Below are 23,679 nucleotides of genomic sequence, written 5' to 3' on the forward strand. Positions count from 1 at the left end.
ATATGCATTGCATGATAATTTCCCTCTTTATCACTGGACCATACACTGCCTTGGCTGCAGGTACACACAAGGCTCATGAGTTTCATGTACATCTATAGCAGCACAAAATCACATCTATTCTTTGAAAGGGTCCTGATAGTAGCTGAGCAGAGCTAAACAAATCGCACTAACATGTACCCATGCTAAAAAGTGAAAGTTCTTTTTAAACTGGCTTGTTGGAACTCGTACATTAAGCCCTCCCCCTCTTCTATCAGAGAAATGGAAACTCCCAGCATGTGAGGAGAAGCTGATTAGTTTCTGTCTTCCAGGAATGCCTACAGAAACCGTCACCTATTACAGATGGACAGATGAAGAGATAGAAACTACTGAACACATAAAACATGGGACTGTGGCTGCTGTTTGCTGTGTTCTTCCTTATTGGGGCAAATATCTCCTGGATGGTACTTTGTGATGAGGATCAACCATGTAAGTAAAAGATAATTATTTAGTTAATGTAAATACCTGTTCAGTTTTAGTACTCATGCACACGTACGTTAAAAAGGGGCGCTGGGAAAAAAGGGCGCGGGGTTTTAAACGATAAGCATGGGTAACGTTTAAAAATGAATTGTACTGTATTTCGTTTAAAATTAATGTTTTATAAAGTTATAAATCATTAAATAATGTGCATGAAATCGGCAATTGTAAAAACGTTAATCTTCCGTTTAAATAGTGAAACGTATAATAACGTTTAAAAAAAAATTACTAAGTAACCCTCCCTGTACCTACCCCTAACCCCTAGATCCCCCTGTTGGTGCCTAAACCTAAGATCCCCCTGTTGCTGCCGAAACCTAAGACCCCCCTGTTGGTGCCTAAACCTAATACCCCCCTGTTGGTGCCTTAACCTAAGACCCCCCTGTTGGTGCCTAAACCTAAGACCCCCCTAATGGTGCCTAAACCTAAGACCCCCCTGTTGGTGCCTAAACCTAAGACCCCCCTAATGGTGCCTAAACCTAAGACCCTCCTTAGAGATCACTGTATTGTGTGTAGAATAATGTTTTAAAAACAGTAAGGGATAAAATATAGTACAATTTACGTTACGTACTGATCGCTTTGTTTCGTGAATAATGTTTTACAAACACTAAGGGATAACTTTTAAAATAATGTTTTATTGAAATAAGAAACGTAAATCACCACAAGCAGTTATAAAACATGAAAAATCTTTGGGCGCCGTTGGTAAACGTTATTATTCTCGGGCGCCCTTTTTTCCTGTTCGGCGCCCAGTAAACGATAATTATTATGGGAGTGAATGGCGGCGCCCGATTTGTCCACTAGCCACCTGCGCCCTTTTTTACTGTTACCCTCAAGCACCATGAATGGGGTTTAAATAAAGAAATCTTCTTATTTGTCCATTCAGTCATTTTTAGTCTGAGAGCTATATAAAAAGGGTTACTGCCTCTAAAACGGATCAATCATCATGAACGGCGGATGTGTGCAACAAATCACATGCAACCACCTTTTACTTCCTTGGAAGTGAACTGGTGAAAGGCTCTGCCTCTAACACAGGAGACCAGGGTTCAAATCTTAGCTCTTCCAGCTCAGTAAGCCTGCACCTGTTCAGTAAGGAGACCTTGGGCAAGACTCCCTAAAGCTGCTGTTGCCTATAGAGCGCGCCCTAGTGGCTGCAGCTCTGGTGCTTTGAGTCTGCCAGGAGAAAAGCATGGTATAAGTGTGTCTTGTCTATATATTTTTCTTTTTGATGAGGGTTATGCCAGCATAGTACACAACACTAGGAGTACGGGGTGCAAACTACAAACTGGAGTTACAGTTAAATAATTGTTAAGTTAAGACTGTAATTATTCAGAAAGAGAAGTTTGAGTTAAGAACAAATTACATTTATGAAAGTGTTACAGTATCAGATACCGGAAGACAATTTGACAAAATCTTATTGGTTGTTTTTCTGAACTGTGCTCTGATTAAATGATGTTTCATGCTGCTTGACAAATAGTAGAAGTAGATGCACTGCAGATTTATTGCAGGATTTGTATCAGCTGTACCAATGATTTTTTTTTCTTTAACCCTTTCTGGACCAGCACCCTCTGCCCCCTTAAGGACCAGAGGGTGCTGGTCCAGCAAACCGCCGCTTCCCGACGAAATACCGAAAGTTACAGTCGCTCCTGCCGGACACGCCGCTCTGTCCCCGCCGCAGGCTGCTCTCTCTGCTGTCGCTATGACGGCAGAGCGCTGTGCGCCGGTCAGGAGCCGCTTTCATTGGCTCCTGACCCTGTAACTCCATGTAAGCCAATGGGATTGGCTTACAGTAATGACAGGGCCAGGAGCCAATGAAAACGGCTCCTGCCCGGCTCACAGTGCTCTGCCGTCATAGAGGTGGCAGGGCAGCACATTGCGGTGGGGGCAGAGCGGACCGAGCGACGCGGACGGGCTGTGGTGCGCGGTCAATGGGACGTAGAGCTTATGTCCGGTCAGGACCGCAGCGCCCCCTGCCCGACGTAGATTCGTACTCGCTCGGTCCGCAGGTAGTTAAAGGTTCTTATGTTGTTGTTTATCTTTCAGAGCAGAGAGCAAGTTCAGATCCGCTTAAGATATATTTTCTTGGTCAAATTTGCAAATGTTTTTGGTAGATTTTCATAGGCAAATGATTAAAAGTGACATTTGGGCTATTCATAATATACAATTGAAGGTAAAATTCTTGCACCGGCTCAGATGATGCTGCTGTTTTATGCAAGTCCATTGTGCACTCGGACACTAGCAGGGGCACAATCATTATTAGGCAAGATTTCTGCTGAAATCTTGTCTAATATCTAATAGTGCAACATCGAAGAGCTATAGTGTATCTCACTAATATTATAAACTAGCTGCTGGCCCAGCGTTGCCCGGGTACGTATTTGGCTGGTGTTGGCTTCGCCCACTTTTTCTAACACTAACACACAATTACTCAATTACTCAATGACCTAGTTTGTGAGCTTTGCAGTCTTTTGCATCAATAATTTGCATTGAAATGAAACAAATCTGAATGGCTGTGGCTACACCCCCATTTCTAAATTTGAACCCGTCACCCATTGACCAACTGTACCAGTTTTGAGGCTTGTGCCATTAACAGTTCCAGAATGGCAGCAATTAAATATGTGCCTACTTATTGTAATGCAGTAATTGCTTTTTTTCTAGACACTCTTTCAGAGGGCCCAGCTCTGTGGAGTGTATGGTTTATTGTGGACCTATGGACAGACACTCCAGTCTCTGGTGTGGAACTCTGCAACTCCTTGCAGGAACGCCTGACCCAGTCCCTAAATACCAACTCCCTACTAGATCCACTGCAATCTGGATTTCGGCCTGCCCACTCAACCCAAACAGCTCTCACCAAAGTGGTCAATGACCTCGCCTTAAGCTTACCCCTAGCTTAAGCTGAAAGCAAATACTCCATTTTCCTCTTCCATGACCTTTCAGCAGCATTTGACACAGTGGACCATCCCCTACTCCTCCAGCCCCTCAGTCCATGGGCATTCATGAACTCGCCCTGGCCTGGTTCTCATCCTACCTCTCAAACCACTCTCTCATTCACCCCCAACCACCTCTTGGTGGGAGGCCCCAAGGCTCGGTCCTTGGCCCCCTACTATTCTCCCTATACACATCCTTCATTGGCAAGGTTATCTTATCCATGGATTTTAATTATCATCTGTAGGCAGATGACACCCAGATCTACCTCCACACCCCTGACTTATCCACCACTACTATGGACAAGGTCTCCTCCCGCCTATCAGCCATTTCCTTCTGGATGTCTGCTAGGTGCCTGAAACTAAACCTGGACAAAACGGAATTTATGATCTTCCCACACGGCCATCCCTGACCCTCCCAGATGTGCATGTCACTGTTAACCACACTACCTTTCCTGACCTCTGTCACCACCGAACTCCTCATCCATGCCCTCATAAATCCAAAATTCTCCCCGCCATACCTGATCCCCCCCCCCCACACACACACACACACCCCTTGCCCCGACACGCATGCAGAATTGTGCCGGGAACAGAGTAATGTTTATCTGCACCAGTGCTGCTGGTCTCCTCTGTGCATCACAGCTGCACACTGTCGGCTGCGATTTGCCGGCTCATGATCACGTGTCTTGCATCAGTCATGTGATCGGGAGCCAGCGAATGGCAGCAGATAGTGGGCGGCTTTGATGCATGGAGGAGACCAGTGCTACTAAAGCAGGTAAAACATTACTACTCTACCTGTGCTACTCTGCATGTGGGTAATGAGAGGGAGGCGAAGAGGGCCCCCAGAGCTGACCAGGCCCCCAGAGGTTGCAAGGGTTGCAAGGGCTATTGTTATGCCCCTGATGCAGAGGTTGCAACTACATCAGGGCTCTTGGGCCAGAGGGGCCTCCAAGGGACCCTCCCTCAACCACAGTATTATCTCTTTCTTGGTCTTGGTCTTGTGCTGGTGTTAATGATCACTTCTATAGATGCTGTTCCCAAACTGTTCCTTATCCCATGCTTACCCCTCTAATACTGTTAGATCCCTTGGCATTTCAGAGATGGCTCGAACCTCTGATTTTTGGTTCGCGAACCTCGAACGCGAACTTTCGCAAAAGTTCGGTTTGCACGAACTTCCGCGAACCGCAATAGACTTCAATGGGGATGCGAACTTTGAAAACTAGAAACATTTATGCTGGCCACAAAAGTGATAGAAAAGATGTTTCAAGGGGTCTAACACTTTGAGGGGGGCATGGAGGAGTGGGATAGATAACAAAAGTCCCGGGGAAAATTTTGGATTTGACGCAAAGCAGCGTTTTAAGGGCAGAAATCACATTGCATGCTAAATTGGAGGCCTAAAGTGCTTTAAAACATCTTGCATGTGTATACATTAATCAGGGAGTGTAATTAGAGTACTGCTTCACACTGACACACCAAACTCACTGTGTAACGCACCGCAAACAGTTGTTTGTGTAGTGACGGCCGTGCTGGACTGGTGCGCACCATGGCGAGAGTGCAGGCCGTGCCGGTTTTCAAGCCCATATGGTCGCAGGGCTGTGGTAGCTCAATGATAGAACAACAGTGACTGTCCAGCTGATCGAATTGCACCTCCTTCTCCTCATTTTTATGCACAAGTTACTCTCAACTTTATCAGAGCACGCAGGTTGCACCACAAGATAAGAAGTGCGGTAATCCTGTTCGCATCACCCCAGTACCAGCTGTCTTATGCTTTAGTTATTGCAGCTGCAGTGCAGCCAGAAAAATTAGGCAGGTATGTACACGCACTAGAAAAATCATTATAGTGGCCGCTGCTAGCAGCGGCCTTTAAAATTCAGGAATCCGCCTGGTGTCCTGGACCCTGATGGTGGTGGCGGAGAAGGCAGTCAAGCAGCCTGCAGGCAAAGATGCTGTGTGGGGAGCGACTTAGCCTTCGGGCAGGCCTGACCGTGCTTTGCAGACCAAGTGGTCAGATGGACCCTTGACCCAGCGCTGTGTGCCAGAGATGACACCACTTGCTTTTCAACATCATGGTACAGTTTGGGTATCGCCTTATTTGAGAAATAATTACGGCCTGGTATCTTACACTGCGATGTGTGGCTTTGCTTTTGTGTGCTGGTTTTCCTCAGGTGGTCATCCCATTGCAGTTTGTGCTTTGTCATCATGTGCCTTCGTAAGGAAGTTGTCCCTACACGGGTCTTGGTCTTTCCACGGCTCAATGTTTGGTGGCAGAGAGTACAGATGGCATTGCTCTCATCTGAGGCAGACACACAAAAAATTTCCACACAGCTGAGCCCTGGGGTGATGGCACTTTGGTGGTGGTGGCCGACTGAGTGTTAAGTAGGGTGCCAGAATCAGAGCAGGAGGATGAAGATATGCCACGCTTCCGTGCGGAAGCTGAGGAAGATGAGGTGTTCTGTGTTAAATAGTCAACTACGTCCTGACAATCTTGGGGGTTGATGGCATGCGCCTTCTGAACACTGTACTTTGGTCCAGAGCCGCACGAAATAATGACAGCATGACCTCAAACAGACCTGCTGGGTGGCCTGCCTCTGGCTCTGCCTGTTTTGCCCATATTGGGGGGGATGAAGTGAAAGGTATGCACTGACTTGACTAATACAAGGTGCAGTCACACAGGTGCAGTGAACAGGTATGCAGTGAGTGACTGGTATCAATACAATGTGCAGCTGTCCCACACACACACACAGGTACCATGAACAGGTGCAGTTACACTGCGTGCGCTCACGTAGGTAGGTGGGTGCACTGAACAGCTAGGTATATGCAGTGATGGGTATTACAAATGTGCAGCTGCCTGTCACACACACAAGTAGTCACTGAATGTGCTGGGCCTGGCAGTGGCACAGTAGGAATTACCACCAAGGGGCCAAAGGCCAGCTGCGACTGACTGACAGGGCTGTATATAATGCAAGTGGGCCACACACACAAAAAAAAATAGATCACAAGAACAAGATTAGCTCCCAAAAGAGCTGTTGAGGGATGCTTTTTTAGCAATAAGAATCAGCAAGGAGCAAGCTAACAAGCCTACAAGAGCCTAACTAAGCTTTCCCTATGTGAGTCTGCAGCAGCTCTCCCTTCTCTAATTACTGCAGCCCCACGAGTGAGTGAAAAGGCTGACGCTGCCTGCCTTTTATAAGAGGGGTGGGGCTCCAGGAGGGAGTGTAGCCTTATTGGCTACCCTGTGCCTGCTGACTGTAATGTATAGGGTCAAAGTTAACCCTAATGATGTAGTATAGGGGGCGGGTCGAACCGCCATAAAATTCGCATTGAAACACAGAAGTTTGCGTGAATAAGTTAGCGGTCGAACCGTTCGAGCCATCTCTATTGGCATTATCAAATGTTATGTATAGACAAGGCCAGTTCTAGACTTTTTTCTGCCTGAGGCAAGCTTTTGAGGATGTGCACCGCCCCCACCCCCGATTTTAAATGTTGGCACAGCACCAGAAATTTTCACCTTCAGTAAAGGTAGCCAGGTGTAGGTGCCCCTGTATAGGGTAGACAGGTACACTTGCCCCCAGTATAGGTAGCTAGTACAGTTACCCCAGTATAGGTAGTATAGATGCCCCTAGTATAGTTGCCCAAGTATAGATAGCTAGCATAGTTGCCCCAGTATAGGTAGTATAGTTGCCCCAGTAGAGGTAGCTAATATAGTTGCTCTCAGTATAGGTAGTATCGTTGCCCCAGTATGCGTAGCTAGTACAGTTGCCCCAGTATAAGTAGCTAGTATAGGTTGCTACCAGTATAGTTAGTATAGTTGCCTCAGTATAGGTAGTATATTTGCGCCCAGTATAGGTAGTATAGTTGCCCCCAGTATAGGTAGTATAGTTGCCCCAGTATAGGTAGTACAGTTTTCCCCAGTGCCTGGTGAGGACTGGAGAAATCAATAGGTACACACACAGGAGCACAGACTGTCTCTCCTCATCCATGGCATTTCAAAATGTTTAAGAACTGGGGGTTCAGTTGTGATCATACTATATGTAACTTACTCAATGAAACAGCAATGCCTTTATATTAGAAATCTATAGTTAGGCTACATTTCCACTGTAGCGTGACATTTTCGCCTGCAAAAAATCATATAAGATTTTTCTGCTTGGTGAAAATGTGCATGTAAATTTGTAGGCTTTTTATGTGAATTTTCATACGCGAAAATTCTCATTAGTTAAATAGACATAAACTGCCTAGTAACAGCTTTGTCATGACTGCTGACAACTTCCTGTAACCATCGATCTAATGCGAATTTTCGCACAAATAACGCAAAAATTCACGTTGCCTATACAAAGCATTGTACGCGAATCGTGCACGATGTCCGAAAATATGATGCAGGATCCCAGAAATTTGCATGGAGTGGAAACGGCTGCATTGACTTACATTAGTTTTAAAATCTATGCGAATTTTCTGACCAAAAAAACGGACAGAAAACACACAAGTGGAAACCAGGCCTTAGAAATTCTACCCCGAGCTCCCTAGCAACTTCTAGATATAAAACAGGAATGCTTTAAGGACATCTGAGGTGAGCGTGATAGGAAGGCTGCCATATTTATTTCATGTTAAAGAATACCAGTTGCCTGGCATCCTGCTGATCTTTCATTCATCAGTAGTGTCTAAATCACACACTTTGAACAAGCACAAGCATGTGGGAAATCCAGTCAGACTTCAGTCAAACATCTGCATGCTTGTTCAGGGTCTATGTCTGAAGTATTAGAGGATCAGCAGGACAGCCAGGCAATGTGCTTTGTGTAAAAATAAATATGGCAGCTTCCACATCCAGTGGTGTAGCTAAGGAGCCAGGGGCCTCAGTGCGAGTTTTCGATGGGACCCCCAATCATATTATTGATATGGAGACACAAAACCTTCCAAGGACATCTTCAGTGTAAGAGGTGCAATCAGAGGAAAGAAACCATTTGTTAATGATAACTACTATTCAACGCACATATAGAGGTGATCATTATCAGCAAAGCGCCAATCAAAAGCTAAAAGGATGGATGAAGGAGGGTCCTTGGTGGGCCCTTCTGGTTTAGGGGCCCCGGTGCGGTAGCAACCTCTGTATCTCCTATTGCTGCACCACTGTCCATATTCCTCTCACTGTATTGTCACATAATAAAATATGACAGTCAGTATATATCAGTCAAGAGAAAAAAAAACACTTGTTAGCAATTACATATTTTACCATTTTAAGATCCTTAGTAATTGTTTTTTTTTGTACTTAGATGTGCCACCAAACTTACTGAACAATAACCGCAGCACAAAGGATGACTCCCTCCTCAGAAATCGTAAGTTGTTGACCAAGTTTGTGCCATTAGTGCTAATAGAATACTCCCTCTTGACTGTTGTCCTCTTACTTGCCTGATCAGGTCGTGTCACTAAGGTAGCCAAGCAAACTAATATCAATACTTAAAAGGCCCATACACTGATCAATTTCAGCCGATGGCCGAATTGATCGAATCGTCCAATCGATTGAATTGGCCGATCGATCCTGATCCTAGAAAACACGATCGATCGGGCAATCGATCGATGTCCAGCCGATTTTGATCGATATGCTCGATTGGTCCGGATGGAAAATCTGGGTCGGCTGCTGGCAGTATATTGATGGCCCATAGGGTTGCATGGGATCAAATGGTGCAACACTGCATATATGTATCATTATACTGTACTGTATATACACACACACACCATGAACTCTGTATTAAATGTTAAAATGCAGTAATTGAAAGTACATTAACCTCGGTGGAGCCATGGAACCAAGGCATACGCTGGTGTGAGTACTGCCATCGATTTGTACTGGTTGGTTGAGACTGTTGTGTCAGAATTCTAGCAGCTGTCACATGTATATGTTTTAATGTCAATGTAAACTGGGAAGAGTACTTAAAATATTACTCTGCGACTTTTTAACTAATGAAATTGTTAATTTGAGACAGTGAAACTTTCATAAGGTTATTTTCATTTGTAAGCTAGAAGATTGTTGACATGTACTTGTTACAAGGTCGTGCGACCTAGCAAGAGTAGATAACATTTCTCAGCCAGAGAAAATCAGACATCAAACCAACAAACGTTGATTACGGTGATACGTTTAATGACTAACTGTACATGGTTCATTATGAGTTTTCAAAACGTTAAGTTTCTTCTTCAGGCATTATACAGAACTGTGTCAGTTAGTCATTAAAGGTATCACCGCAATCAACGTTTGTTGGTTTGATGTCTGCATTAGTGATGGGCAAAAATCCAGATGTTCGGGTTCGAGAACGTTCGGCCGAACGGTGTCCCGATGCTCGGTACGTTCGTGCCGAACACCGAACATAATGGAAGTCAATGGGGACCCGAACTTTCCTGCTTTGCAAAGCCTCCTTACATGTAACATAGACCAAATTTTCAGGGTATGTGGACAGGGGTGGGTGGGTATAAGAGGAAACTATTTTTTTCTGAAAGGACCTTATAGTTTTTGAGAAAAACGATTTTTAAGTTTCAAAGGGAAATTGTCTTTTAAATGCGGAAAATGTCGGTTTTTTTTGGCACAGGTAACAACAATCTTGTATTATTTTCAAAGCAAAGCAATGAGTTTTGTCGCCATGCAGTGATTAATAAATAGAAATGGGATATTACGGAAAGTGGCAATGCTAAGCCATCACAGATGTTCATGGTCCTTGGTCGTGGTCGGTCTCGGGGAGTGTTGCGTAGTCGTTTCCAATCCACGATTGATTCATTTTAATTTGTGTCAGCCGGTCTGCATTTGCTGTGGAGAGGCGGATACGGCGATCTGTAATGATGCCTCCGGCAGCACTGAAACAGCGTTCGGACATAACGCTGGCTGCAGGACAAGCCAGCACCTCTATTGCGTACATTGCCAGTTCGTGCCAGATGTGTAGCTTAGAGACCCAATAATTGAAGGGTGCAGATAGATTGTTCAACACGGCTACGCCATCTGACATGTAGTCCTTGACCATCTTCTGCAGGCGATCGGTGTTGGAGGTGGAACTGGGCGATTGCTGTTCTGTGGGCTGCTGCATGGGTGTCATAAAATTTTGCCACTCCAAGGACACTGCCGATACCATTCCTTTGTGGGCACTACCTGCAGCTTGCGTTCTTTGTTCCCCTCCTCGTCCTGGGGTAGCGGAAGTAAGTCTGTCGGCGTGGAACTGGCTAGAGGAGGAGGAGGATGTCAATCTCCTCTCTAATGTCTCCACAAGGGCCTGCTGGTATTCTTCAATTTTGACCTGTCTGACACTTTCCCCAATGAGTTTTTGAACATTGTCTTTGTACTGTGGATCCAGAAGGGTATAAACCCAGTAATCCACGTTGTCCAGAATTCGAACAACGCGCGGGTCGCATTCAATGCAGTCTAGCATGAATTGAGCCATGTCTGCCACAGTCCTAACAGAATCCTCATCATGTTCTTCTGAGCTTGACGCACCCTCATCATCATCACCAGCATCACGCCGTCGCCCACCTTCTTCCTCGTCTTCTTCTGCTGTCCATTCCCGCTGAATCGTGGAAGTCCAACGTGCACCGCTCTGTCCCTCGGCAGTGGGGGCATCCAAGTCCTGCTCCAACTCCAGCTGTTCCTCCTCCTCTTCTTCAGCATAGCTGGGAGGACCAGCGTTTCCTGACGCAAATTGTCTGATGTTAGTATCATCATCACGCTGATCGTTGTCCTCTTGAGATTCCCCCACTTGCATCCTGACTGCGGCTTCCTTGATCTGCAACATTGATCTCTTCAGTAAACACAGCAGTGGTATCGTAATGCTGACTGAAGAGTTTTCACCGCTCACAAGCAACGTGGATTGCTCAAAATTTTGGAGGACTTGGCAGAGGTCCAACATGGTGGCCCAATCAGATCCACAGAAGCTTGGTAGCTGCCCGGATGCGCCTCGGTACTGCGCCGTCATGTACTGGACCACTGCACTCTTCTGCTCGCAAAAGCGTGCTAGCATGTGCAGCGTCGAATTCCAGCGCGTGGGTACGTCACACACCAAGCGATGGTTCGGTAGATTGAACTGCTCCTGCATCTTGGTGAGTCCCTCCGAAGCGGTACTGGACTTTCGGAAATATTTGGCCACTCGTCGCACCTTCAGCAGAAGATCTGCCACGCCTGGGTATGTCCTCAGGAACCGTTGAACAACTAGGTTCATAACGTGTGCCAGGCAAGGGATGTGTCTCAGCTTAGCCAACTTTAAAGCGCGAATGAGATTGCTCCCATTGTCACACACAAGCATGCCTGGTTTCAGGTCCAGCGGTGCCAGCCACAAATCGGTCTGTTCCTTGATTCCCTTCCAAATTTCTTCACCTGTGTGCTGCTTATCTCCAAGGCAAATCAGCTTCAGTAAGGCTTGCTGACGCATGGCAACAGCTGTGCTGCACTGCTTCCACGACGACCCTATTGCTGGGTTACCGATGCCGGATGAGGTACAGCTTTGAGAGGCGTTGGAGGAGAAGGAGTCAGAGTCGAGATTGGTGCCTCTGAGGGACGTCGGTCCAGCAGTTTGCGGCGTGGGCAACACCCGCGCCGTAGCCGGTGAGGAGGAGTCACTGCCAGGCTCCACAAGGTTCACCCAGTGCGCCGTCAGGGAGATGTATCGACCCTGTCCAAAGGCACTCGTCCAGGTGTCTGTGGTGAGGTGAACCTTGCAGGGAACGGCATTTTTCAAGCTTCTGGTTATTTTGCTAACCACGTGCTCATGTAACGCTGGCACTGCAGACCGCGCAAAATAGTATCGGCTGGAAAACCACATAACGTGGGATGGCAAGCGCCATCATGCGCTTGAAGCTGTTTGTCTCCACCACGCGATATGGCAGCATTTCGCAGGCCACAAACTTGGCTATGCTGGCTGTTAGTGCCACGGCCCGGGGGTCATTTGCTGGCAATTTTCTCTTGCGCTCAAACATCTCCGGGATAGACAACTGAACCGTAGGATCGCACACTGAAGGACAGTTGGTTCTTGTTGTCGTGGTGGTTGAAGACTGGGAAACGTCAAGAGGACTGTTGCGGAAACTGACATTGTCGTCTACTACGGATGTTTGTGCACCACGTAATGGCTGGGCTGCTGCTGAGGAGGGTCTGGTGACAACGGAGGCAGTGTTGCTGGGGGCTGGAAGCGAGCCGCTACCCTGGCCTTGCGTGTTTGACCACATAGTGCTATGTTTGGCTACAATGGGGCGGCGCATGCTGGTGGTGGAGAGGTTGTTGACATTTTTCCCCCTGCTCAGTCGGGTCCTGCACACCTTGCAAATCACCATGGTAACATCCACCCTGCAGTCTTCAAAGAAAGCCCAGACTTTTGAGCTCCTGCTTTGCTGGCGAGTTTGCTTTGTGCCTCTTTGGCGTCTCACTTCTACGGCTACGCCTGTTGTGTCCGAAATACCCCGCCTACTTTGTGGCACACGGCGAACTCTTGCAGCAGTGGGTTCTGCAGCAGACTCATCTGTACTGCTGCTATCCCGACGGTGAGGTTCTACTCGATATTCCGGGTCTGTGTCCACATCGTCCAAAACCTCCTCTTCCATCTCCTCATCTGTGACTGTGTCTGTGTGCAGTGGACTAGAGCTCCCCAGAACACCCTCACTCCCATGTCTTCAAGATGTTCTTGGTGGACCTCCTGCAATTCCAATTCCTGCGCACATTGCTCAGGGATTTGGGTGTCTTCGTCCTCGCCTTGCATTTGAATGAGTGGTGCAGTTTCCTCGCACAATGGTTGTGAATCCGGGCACAACATTTCTGGCTGCTCCATTGTTTGTGGGGGTAGGAGTGGGAATAGCTCCTCCGAAGAGCCCATTGTGTCCGAAAATAATTGTTCGGACTGGTTATTTGGCCATTGTGTGCATGGTGTAGCTGCTGGTTGTGTCACCTTTGTGCCCACTGGCTCCTTGTAACTGGCAGAGGACCTCGTGCGTGACAAGGATGTGCTGGTGCTGCTTAACCCGCTGCTGGATGCTTGAGAGGTCAACCAATTCACTATCCGGTCCTGCTCTTGTGGATTAGTGAGGGTTGTTTGTCTGGCACACATGGGTGGTATTGAGTGGGTTTTCTTAGGTGCTCCACTGCGGCCTCTACGTGGACCGTCAGGGGAAACACCTCTTCCCTTGCCCCTCCCTCTTTCACTGGATTTCTTCATTATGGTTGTACTGATCCCAGCAGTACACGCACACTGACTGGCAGTACAGTGGCAATAAGACAATGCTATATAGTATGTTATACACTGGTGACGGACGGAAGTACTACTGATCCCAGCAGTACACGCTGACTGTGGCAGTACAGTGGCAATAAGACAATGCTATATAGTATATACTTGTGACGGACGGAAGTACTACTGATCCCAGCAGTACACGCTGACTGTGGCAGTACAGTGGCAATAAGACAATGCTATATAGTATATACTTGTGACGGACGGAAGTACTACTGATCCCAGCAGTACACGCTGACTGTGGCAGTACAGTGGCAATAAGACAATGCTATATAGTATGCTATATACTGGTGACGGACGGAAGTACTACTGATCCCAGCAGTACACGCTGACTGTGGCAGTACAGTGGCAATAAGACAATGCTATATGGTATGCTATATACTGGTGACGGACGGAAGTACTACTGATCCCAGCAGTACACGCTGACTGTGGCAATACAGTGGCAATAAGACAATGCTATATAGTATGCTATATACTGGTGACGGACGGAAGTACTACTGATCCCAGCAGTATACGCTGACTATGGCAGTACAGTGGCAATAAGACAATGCTATATAGTATGCTATATACTGGTGACGGACGGAAGTACTACTGATCCCAGCAGTACACGCTGACTGTGGCAATACAGTGGCAATAAGACAATGCTATATAGTATGCTATATACTGGTGACGGACGGAAGTACTACTGATCCCAGCAGTACACGCTGACTGTGGCAATACAGTGGCAATAAGACAATGCTATATAGTATGCTATTGTTAAGCTTGGAGGTGTAATCTCCACAGTCAGCATGCAACACATAAGCTGATGTGAAGGAGGTACACACACCAGCACAAGGACTCAGGATATCCCCAGTTTAGTGGAGGAGAGGAGGACTGACTCCAATAGGAGATTGTGGTGCACAGAGCCGATGCAGATCCGAACAGCCACAAACAAAACTTTCGTAATAACGTCTCAGCGCAAAGTAGCGCTGAGCACATAAACCAGGACTGAGGAGATCAGGACAGGTAGACAGAATGAACGCTTGCTTAACTAGCCACTACTTAGTGACAGCAAGCGTCCACAATAAAACAGACTGGAATGAGGTAGCCAATGCGTTTGCAGCAATGGCGTGCCTCACAAAGACAGGACAGGATAGTCAGGAAATAGCAGGATCAAGATAGATGAACGTAACACAGATAAATATACAATAAGTATGATTTCCTAGCGTATTACAATTACAGCTATCAATGAAACTATTTGTAACGTCTGACTAACATATGTATATATCGGCAATGAACCGATATATGACATAAGCAGGAACTCTGACTAAGACTGGAGTAATACAGGGAACAGGACTCAGAAGGATTCACTATCTCTTCGCAGAGATGAACGCAATCCACAAACAGGACCAGGAACAGGATAACTAGCTCAGCGTGCTGGAACGCTGACTAACGGAACACAGGATATAAACAGTTCGTGTACGTATATATCAGCGACACTGATGTATCAACGTAACACGAATACAAGGAAAATAATAAACGTGCTAGTATGCGTATATATTGGCGATGAACCAATATATGACACAAGACAAGCAAAGAAACAACTTCTAGAAACAAGAGCAGAACTAGGAGGACTCGCTGACCCCTTCGCAGGAGTCAGTGCAGTCCACACGGACTAGGAACGAGGTGGGGCACGGGCAGAGTAACAGACAGGATCTGAGACTATGGTAGCCCATCAAGCATTGCAGGAAGCAGTTCTTTATACTGAGGTCATCCAATGGGAGCAGACCTGCAGATTCCCACACAAGTGAATGGTAACTAATCACAGGCTGACAGCAGGAAAAGGCAGACAATGATATGCAGCCTGCAGGAAAGGGATTGCCCCTCCATTGCAGCAGACAATGTTTGTTTACACAAAAGCATATTAAACTGTCATTAACTTCAGAGCGACTGCAGATGGAATCAGCAACTAGTTTAAGTGCAAACCAAACTATGCAAGAAAATGTATGTAATGACATCAGAACTGCTTGGGTTACAATACCACTGCAGCCAGCAGTAAACGCTGCAGACATGATCATAACATTACCCCCCCCCTTAAAAGCGGATACCAGACGCTTTTCAAAACTGTAATTCCCAACAAAACAATCTGACTGATAATTCATGATGACCGGGACAGCCCGGCAAGACCAAATTCCAGAATCAGTCCCCACAAGACTGGACCCATCAGAACCAGAACCTACAGAACCATGCCCGTCAGCACTACAAGCCTCAGTGTGATACCCATCAGAACCACGACTTCCAGAAAAAAGCCCCCAGAAACTCTCTGAGCGATACCCACCGCCTTCCCGGGACTGTCCAAAAACGCCAAAGCCTTTGCAATGCCCACCGGAACTGTCCCTACCAACACAAAACCCACCGTTGAACCAGTCCAACGTACCAGGACAAGTTTCCTCAGAGATCTCCCAGAACACTTGGAAGCTCCAAAGAGATCCCCACAGGTCAGAACGCCCCTTAGGCTCACATGGAGAACCATCAAGAACCCCTATGGAACCCAGGGCAACTCTAGAGTCAGGGTCACAAGGACAAACATCAAGATCAGGGTTTTTAGGGACCAGAACCATCTCCGGGCATGCAGGCCAACCGGCAACATCAGAACATGTCTCCACTAGGGAAGCGTGTGAGCACGCCAACACAGACACACTTGGGCACTCTGGCGTACGAAGCACATCTGGGCACACACCAGCACAAGAGAGACTTCTGGGCATGTCAAGGAACTGCGAACCTCAAAGTCAGTCAAGGTAGGACCGAAACCAGGACTGGGCAAAAAAAAATCATCATGACTAGACTTCACAGTTGCTGGATTCTCACTAAAAAATGCAGGATCAGACTTAGATGTCTCTAATTCCAGCAAGGTTATTATCAAATCATGTTCAGGGGCATTTACAAGACAGGACAAATCTTCTGATGTATGCACCGAACTAGACAGGGTTCCCATAACTTCTTCTGGACTAGACAGAGACTCATCAAATACACTGGATTGGAGCTCATGAAGGGCTGCAAAACAAGTCAGTAGTGCAGCAATCCCCACTGAACTAGGCAAAACTGAGTAACTCACTGGACAGAAAGGGGACTCTGGAACTTCTGCCACACCGGCCAGAGAACCAGAATTTTCCAGGATACAGGGCTGGGTTTCAGAAACACTCATTAACCCGGACTGAAATTCTGAGATTTCTATTATTTTTTCCAGCGAGTCAGAATTATCCATGTTACAGGGCAAGGCTTTTGAAACATTCAGAGGACAGGGCTGGAGTTCCTCGGCTGTTACAACACTGGAGAGGAACTCAACAACATCGGTTAAATCAGACTGTGTACAGGGCAAGGTATCCAACACACTTGCTGACGAGGACAATATTTCAATGGCTTCTGCTTCGCTGGGCAGGAATTCATCAAGCTTTATTAGAGCAGACTGTAATTCCAAAACAGCTGCTAGACAAGTGAATATTACTGCAACACCAACTGAGGTAAGCAATGCCTCAGACTCCTCTGCTAGAGGGTTTGAAGTATCCAAAGTACTGGGTGAAGCATAAGACTCTGTGACCACAGCTTCACTGGACAGGATCACTGAACAGTCCATATTGCAGGGCAAAACCATGGAAGCACCTGCTGGACAGCATAATGATTCTGTGACCTGAGTTTCATTGGAGAGATCTACTGCACAATTCATGGTACAGGGCAAGTTCACTGGAACATTTTCTGAACACGGTAATAATTCTGCGATTTCGGATTCACATAGCAGACGCTCTGAGTTATTCATGAAACTAGAGTGAGGTGTAGAAACAGGAAGATCAAAACACAATGTTTGCGCATCTGAATCACCATTCAATTGTGAAATTGGAAAATTCAGATGCTGGGGTTCTGAGGTTTCTGGACAGGATTGCTGGGACTCGGAAACTGATGTAGTGCATCTATTGGCATCTGCTGGATCAGACAGGAGTTGAACTTTATTAACACAGGTAATTTCTGCAGAAGTGTTTGCAGAGACAGGCAAGATTTTTCTGGTGTCTGTTGCACTGAACAAAGACTCATGAGTACTGGCTAGGCTGGACTCAGAAGTCAGCAGGACCTCTGGATTCTCTGCTGAGAAATTTGTGCAGGGCAAAGTTAAGAAAGTATCAGTGGCTTCTGTTTTACTGGGAAGTAACACTGAGTTATCCATGGTACAGGGTGGAGTTACAGGAACATTCACAAAACATGGCAGGGACTCAGTAACTGGAGAAGTGGGACAGTCTCCAATTGACAGTGTGTCTTCCCTGGTATCAACTGATTGAATCGCATAAAAATCGTCCAAAATCATTTTCCACACATCGATCAATGGAGCCACAAGGTCATACCCACACACACCAGTTTTTATTAGGTTATAGGCAGACTTAATGCATGCATTCAATACTAATTCACTTTTTGCACTGTAAAATTGACAAAATGAACTTGAATCATTCTTCCATTCATTGACCAGAGCTTCCATCTCTCCTTTCTCAAATGGAGGATTCCAAGCATACTTAACAGGCAGATCACAGTTTGCTAATGTGGTTTTGGCAGAAACATACATTGGATTATTTAGCAGGCGATTGGCAGATTTCTTATTCCTAAGGATCTCCAATACCTGTAGCAAGTGTTGAACTGTAGTGTATGCAAATTTCCCTTGCTGCACGAATAAATTGATCTGTTCAATACTCTGTAATATATCCTCATAATCATACTCAGATAATTCTTTTAAACAAAAATCTTTATTTTCCCTAGCCAGTGATGAAAGTTCATTAGTAGTTTCATAAGTCCATTTAACTCCCCTGAAAGACAATTGCATTTCATTATCTGTTAATGGCAGAATCTCATTGCAGGTCTGATGCGCAGTCGCTAAAGATAACGATTCTGCAGATTGGACACGTTTCTTAGAACGTTTGCGTTTTGCCTTTGACCTTGCTGTTTTTGGTGATTTATTCAAAGCTGCAGGAATATTATTAGTAACACTTTCTGCTTGCTGCTCATTCTTGCAAGCAATTGAAGGAGCAGCTGATTGGCCTGCTGCCAGGAGTTCATTAAGAGGAAAAGGCAATGGATCTATGCGCAACCAATTGTGAATTACAAAAGCTATAAATTGCAAAGGACTTTGTCTAAACTGAGTGTGATCTAAGACATCGATTGCCCAATCAAAAAGTTTGCCTTTAAAAAGAGCACAAACGATCCAATCAGACCAGGTAGAAATTGCAGAAGCCCGAAAGTCGGGATTGGCCAGAACTTTAACCAATTCTGATATAAATCTGTCTGCAACTTCAGGATCAAGCTTTTCAAATTTTTTAAAGAAGCCGGACCCCTGACAAACAGTGTCATAATTTCTGGAAATTCCCCCCACAATAGGGATTGGTAATGGGGCTACCATAATGTTAAGCTTGGAGGTGTAATCTCCACAGTCAGCATGCAACACATAAGCTGACGTGAAGGAGGTACACACACCAGCACAAGGAATCAGGATATCCCCAGTTTAGTGGAGGAGAGGACTGACTCCAATAGGAGATTGTGGTGCACAGAGCCGATGCAGATCCGAACAGCCACAAACAACACTTTCGTAATAACGTCTCAGCGCAAAGTAGCGCTGAGCGCATAAACCAGGACTGAGGAGATCAGGACAGGTAGACAGAATGAACGCTTGCTTAACTAGCCACTACTTAGTGACAGCAAGCGTCCACAATAAAACAGACTGGAATGAGGTAGCCAATGCGTTTGCAGCAATGGCGTGCCTCACAAAGACAGGACAGGATAGTCAGGAAATAGCAGGATCAAGATAGATGAACGTAACACAGACAAATATACAATAAGTATGATTTCCTAGCGTATTACAATTACAGCTATCAATGAAACTATTTGTAACGTCTGACTAACATATGTATATATCGGTAATGAACCGATATATGACATAAGCAGGAACTCTGACTAAGACTGGAGTAATACAGGGAACAGGACTCAGAAGGATTCACTATCTCTTCGCAGAGATGAACGCAATCCACAAACAGGACCAGGAACAGGATAACTAGCTCAGCGTGCTGGAACGCTGACTAACGGAACACAGGATATAAACAGTTCGTGTACGTATATATCAGCGACACTGATGTATCAACGTAACACGAATACAAGGAAAATAATAAACGTGCTAGTATGCGTATATATTGGCGATGAACCAATATATGACACAAGACAAGCAAAGAAACAACTTCTAGAAACAAGAGCAGAACTAGGAGGACTCGCTGACCCCTTCGCAGGAGTCAGCGCAGTCCACACGGACTAGGAACGAGGTGGGGCACGGGCAGAGTAACAGACAGGATCTGAGACTATGGTAGCCCATCAAGCATTGCAGGAAGCAGTTCTTTATACTGAGGTCATCCAATGGGAGCAGACCTGCAGATTCCCACACAAGTGAATGGTAACTAATCACAGGCTGACAGCAGGAAAAGGCAGACAATGAAATGCAGCCTGCAGGAAAGGGATTGCCCCTCCATTGCAGCAGACAATGTTTGTTTACACAAAAGCATATTAAACTGTCATTAACTTCAGAGCGACTGCAGATGGAATCAGCAACTAGTTTAAGTGAAAACCAAACTATGCAAGAAAATGTATGTAATGACATCAGAACTGCTTGGGTTACAATACCACTGCAGCCAGCAGTAAACGCTGCAGACATGATCATAACAGCTATATACTGGTGACGGACGGAAGTACTACTGATCCCAGCAGTACGCGCTGACTGTGGCAATACAGTGGCAATAAGACAATGCTATATAGTATGTTGTACACTGGTGACGGACGGAAGTACTACTGATCCCAGCAGTACACGCTGACTGGCAGTACAGTGGCAATAGACAATGCTATATACTGGTGGCGGAAGTACTACTGATCCCAGAAGTACACGCTGACTGGCAGTACAGTGGCAAATAGACAATGCTATATACTGGTGGCGGAAGTACTACTGATCCCAGCAGTACAAGCACGCTGACTGGCACTACAGTAGTATGACTAGGAGGCTGGGGGGGCCCTGGCTAGCCTAGCTGGTAGGAGAGTCTAACCTGCCTGCCTACCCAAAGCTAAACCCAACTTCAAGTGGCGGAGAAATGACGCGGTTCGGGTATTTATTTACCCGAACCACGTGACCCGCTCGGCCAATCGCAGTGCGAGCCGCGTGTTCGAGCCCGAACCACGTGACCCGCTCGGCCAATCACAGCGCGAGCCGAACGTTCGAGGAACGTTCGGCCATGCGCTGTCAGGCCGAACATAAGTTCGGCCACATGGCCGAACGCATGGTCGGACACCACGAGGTGTCCGGCGGAGCCCGAACCGAACTCGAACAGCCCAAAATCCGGGCAAACCCGAACAGTGGCGAACACTGTTCGCCCAACACTAGTCTGCATCTCTGCTCCTTAACTAACACCGGACCACACTTCTCTTGCTTCACCAGAGAAAGTCAAAATATGAAACGGTAAAGTATAAGTTTAAGCGTAAATTGAAAGTTTAACACCATTGTCTTATTAGGCCATCTGCAGTTTTATAATCTTAATAAAATTAAGATTATTAATATTACTTTGTAAACATAATAAGGGTTGTTCCTATTATTTAAAAATGATTAAATAGGGATACATGTCGGGGGAAATGATTACATTTATTTGTTCATAAGAAAGACAAATATATAGAAAATTATTATTGATTACTAAATTTTAATATACAACTATATCTTATATGATTAGTTGTTTTAAGAATTGTATAATACGTTTTATATTTAAACGGGGTAAAGCCCTGTATACTTCAATAAGCAGTAAATTGCTGTAGACTTGTACATGTCTGTTTTGCTGGGTCAACATGGCTGATTTTATTTCTGTGAAAGGACACACATTCCAAACGAATTAGCAAAAGGACACATTATCAGAAGTGCGTCATGAAAAACAGATAAAAGTCCTAACATCTGGGGCAAATAACGTAATTTTTGGACCATAAGATGCACCGGACCATAAGACCACCAAGGTTCTGAGGACAAAAATCAGGAAAAAAATTAAGAAAACCTAGGAGTGTCTATGGTACAGGGGCATGTTATGGACCGTTTACCCTCACAAAACTGTCTCTAAGCTACACTACTCTAAACTCTGCTGCATCCTATCACTTACAGTACACTGCACTACACTATACTAGACTACACACTACAGTTCATTACACTACACACTAGACTATGCACTGCACATTATACTACACTGCACTACACTACACACTGCACTACACACTGCACTACACTACACACTATACTACACTGCACTACACACTAGGCTCTACACTAAACTAACCCCTCTGCTGCCCTCCCGACTAAGCTATACTACACTAGGGGTCCTCACCTAACTTCAGATCTCACCTGATCCTGCTGCCACACTCCTCACACCAGTCACTCTTCTCCTCTGGCATCCTTCTTCTCGACGGTGTCTGCCTTCTGCCTGCCCTTGTACTGCTCCGGGTCCCACATTTGCTTCCATGTGGCCTCCGCAATGCAGCCTTGGTCCTTTTTCTCCTGGCGTCTGTCTTCTGGCTGGTCCCCTGTTCGCGTCTGCATGGCCTCTGCAATGCAGCCTTGGTCTGACTGCTACAGGTTCATAAGTGATGCACGTGCACCGGGGTCATGCTTGAGGTCTAGCATGACCCCGGCACATATGTGCCACTCGTGCCCCAGTATCAGCCGGACCAAGGATGCATTGCGGAGGCCACTTGGAAGCAAACAGAGGACACAGAGATGTACAGTGGCAGGAGGCTGCTGTACAGCGAAGCCAGAAGCCAGACGCTGGGGAGAAGTAGAACAAAGGATGCATATCTCCGGGGCCCCTGTTCGCATCCATGTGGCCTCTGTAATGCAGCCAGTGATGAACGTAATCAACTAATTACAATTTCACAAAATTTCACGTAAATTTTTGCATCTACGCTTATACGTAATTACGATTTGTAAATTTAATTGATTTCGTATAGTAATTCGTAATTTCGCCTAAAATTTTGCGTAATTTCCTGCCGACCTTGGCGGTGAATAGCAAAGTTGCTACATATGTTAAGGAGAATAGTGGGTACATGTCAAAAAATAATTTTCTAAAAAGACCTTGTAGGTTTTGAGAAAATCGATTTTAAAAATGCAAAGAAAAATGGTTTTTAAACAAAAAATGAACAAGTTTAAAAAACATTTCTCTTTGCATATTTAAAAATGGATTTTCTCAAAAACTTCAAGGTCTTTTTGTAAAAATTCTTATTTCCACTTGTACCCACTATTCTCCTTAACATATGTAGCAATTTTGGTAGCAATAGCATGTATGGGGTCTTTGGTATTAACCATTAAAGTCGGCACAAAAGTTTGTGAAATTGAGCAAAAATTATGCAAAAAATTATTTGAAATTATGCAATATTACTATTACATATGAAATGAATTACGATTTCCTCTGAAATTTCTCATTATGATTAACTACTAGCTGACCGCATCACGCCGATGGGCGTGGCCGCAGTGGCAGCCCCAGGACCGCCTAACGCTGATCAGCGTAAAGTCCTGGGTCTCTGTTTTGCAGGAAATCACGCGCAGGCTGCGCACGCATCTCCTGCTTGGTGGGCGGAGCGGAGCTCAGCTTTCAGTCTCCGAGCCGCTCGGTAGACTGTTACAAGGCGAAACCGCTGTCTATAAAGCTTGTACAGCGCTGCGATCTGGTGCAGCGCTGTACTGTTGACAGCCGTGTGACATGGATGTCTCCTCCATTGGCCCAGAAGTGATAGGCTGGTGGGGAAAGGGAGGGAGTGGCCACTGCAGCAAAAATAAAAAATACACATTTTTAATAAAAAACAACAAATAAATATTTATAAAAACAAAAACAAACACCTGGGGTGCAATCAGACCTCACCATCAGAGAGCTCTGTTGGTGGGGAGAAAAATGGGGGGGGGGGAATCATTTGTGTGCTGTGTTGTGCGGCCCTGCAGCTTGGCCTTAAAGCTGCAG

The 23,679-nt window shown here is 45.8% G+C and overlaps 1 protein-coding gene across 1 annotated transcript in view; it reads left to right on the forward strand.

Moving 5' to 3' along the window:
• The first annotated feature begins 313 nt into the window (after positions 1 to 313).
• LOC137558182 (proteinase-activated receptor 1-like) overlaps positions 314 to 23,679 on the forward strand; it is a 43,592-nt gene continuing 20,226 nt past the window's right edge. The window contains exons 1-2 of the mRNA XM_068271723.1: positions 314 to 465; positions 8,690 to 8,752. Coding sequence (XP_068127824.1) covers positions 381 to 465; positions 8,690 to 8,752 — 148 coding nt within the window. The 5' untranslated portion in view covers positions 314 to 380. The remainder of the gene's footprint in view (positions 466 to 8,689; positions 8,753 to 23,679) is intronic.

This window comes from Hyperolius riggenbachi, chromosome 1 (genome assembly GCF_040937935.1).
Source record: "Hyperolius riggenbachi isolate aHypRig1 chromosome 1, aHypRig1.pri, whole genome shotgun sequence".
Taxonomy (NCBI): Eukaryota; Metazoa; Chordata; class Amphibia; order Anura; family Hyperoliidae; genus Hyperolius; species Hyperolius riggenbachi.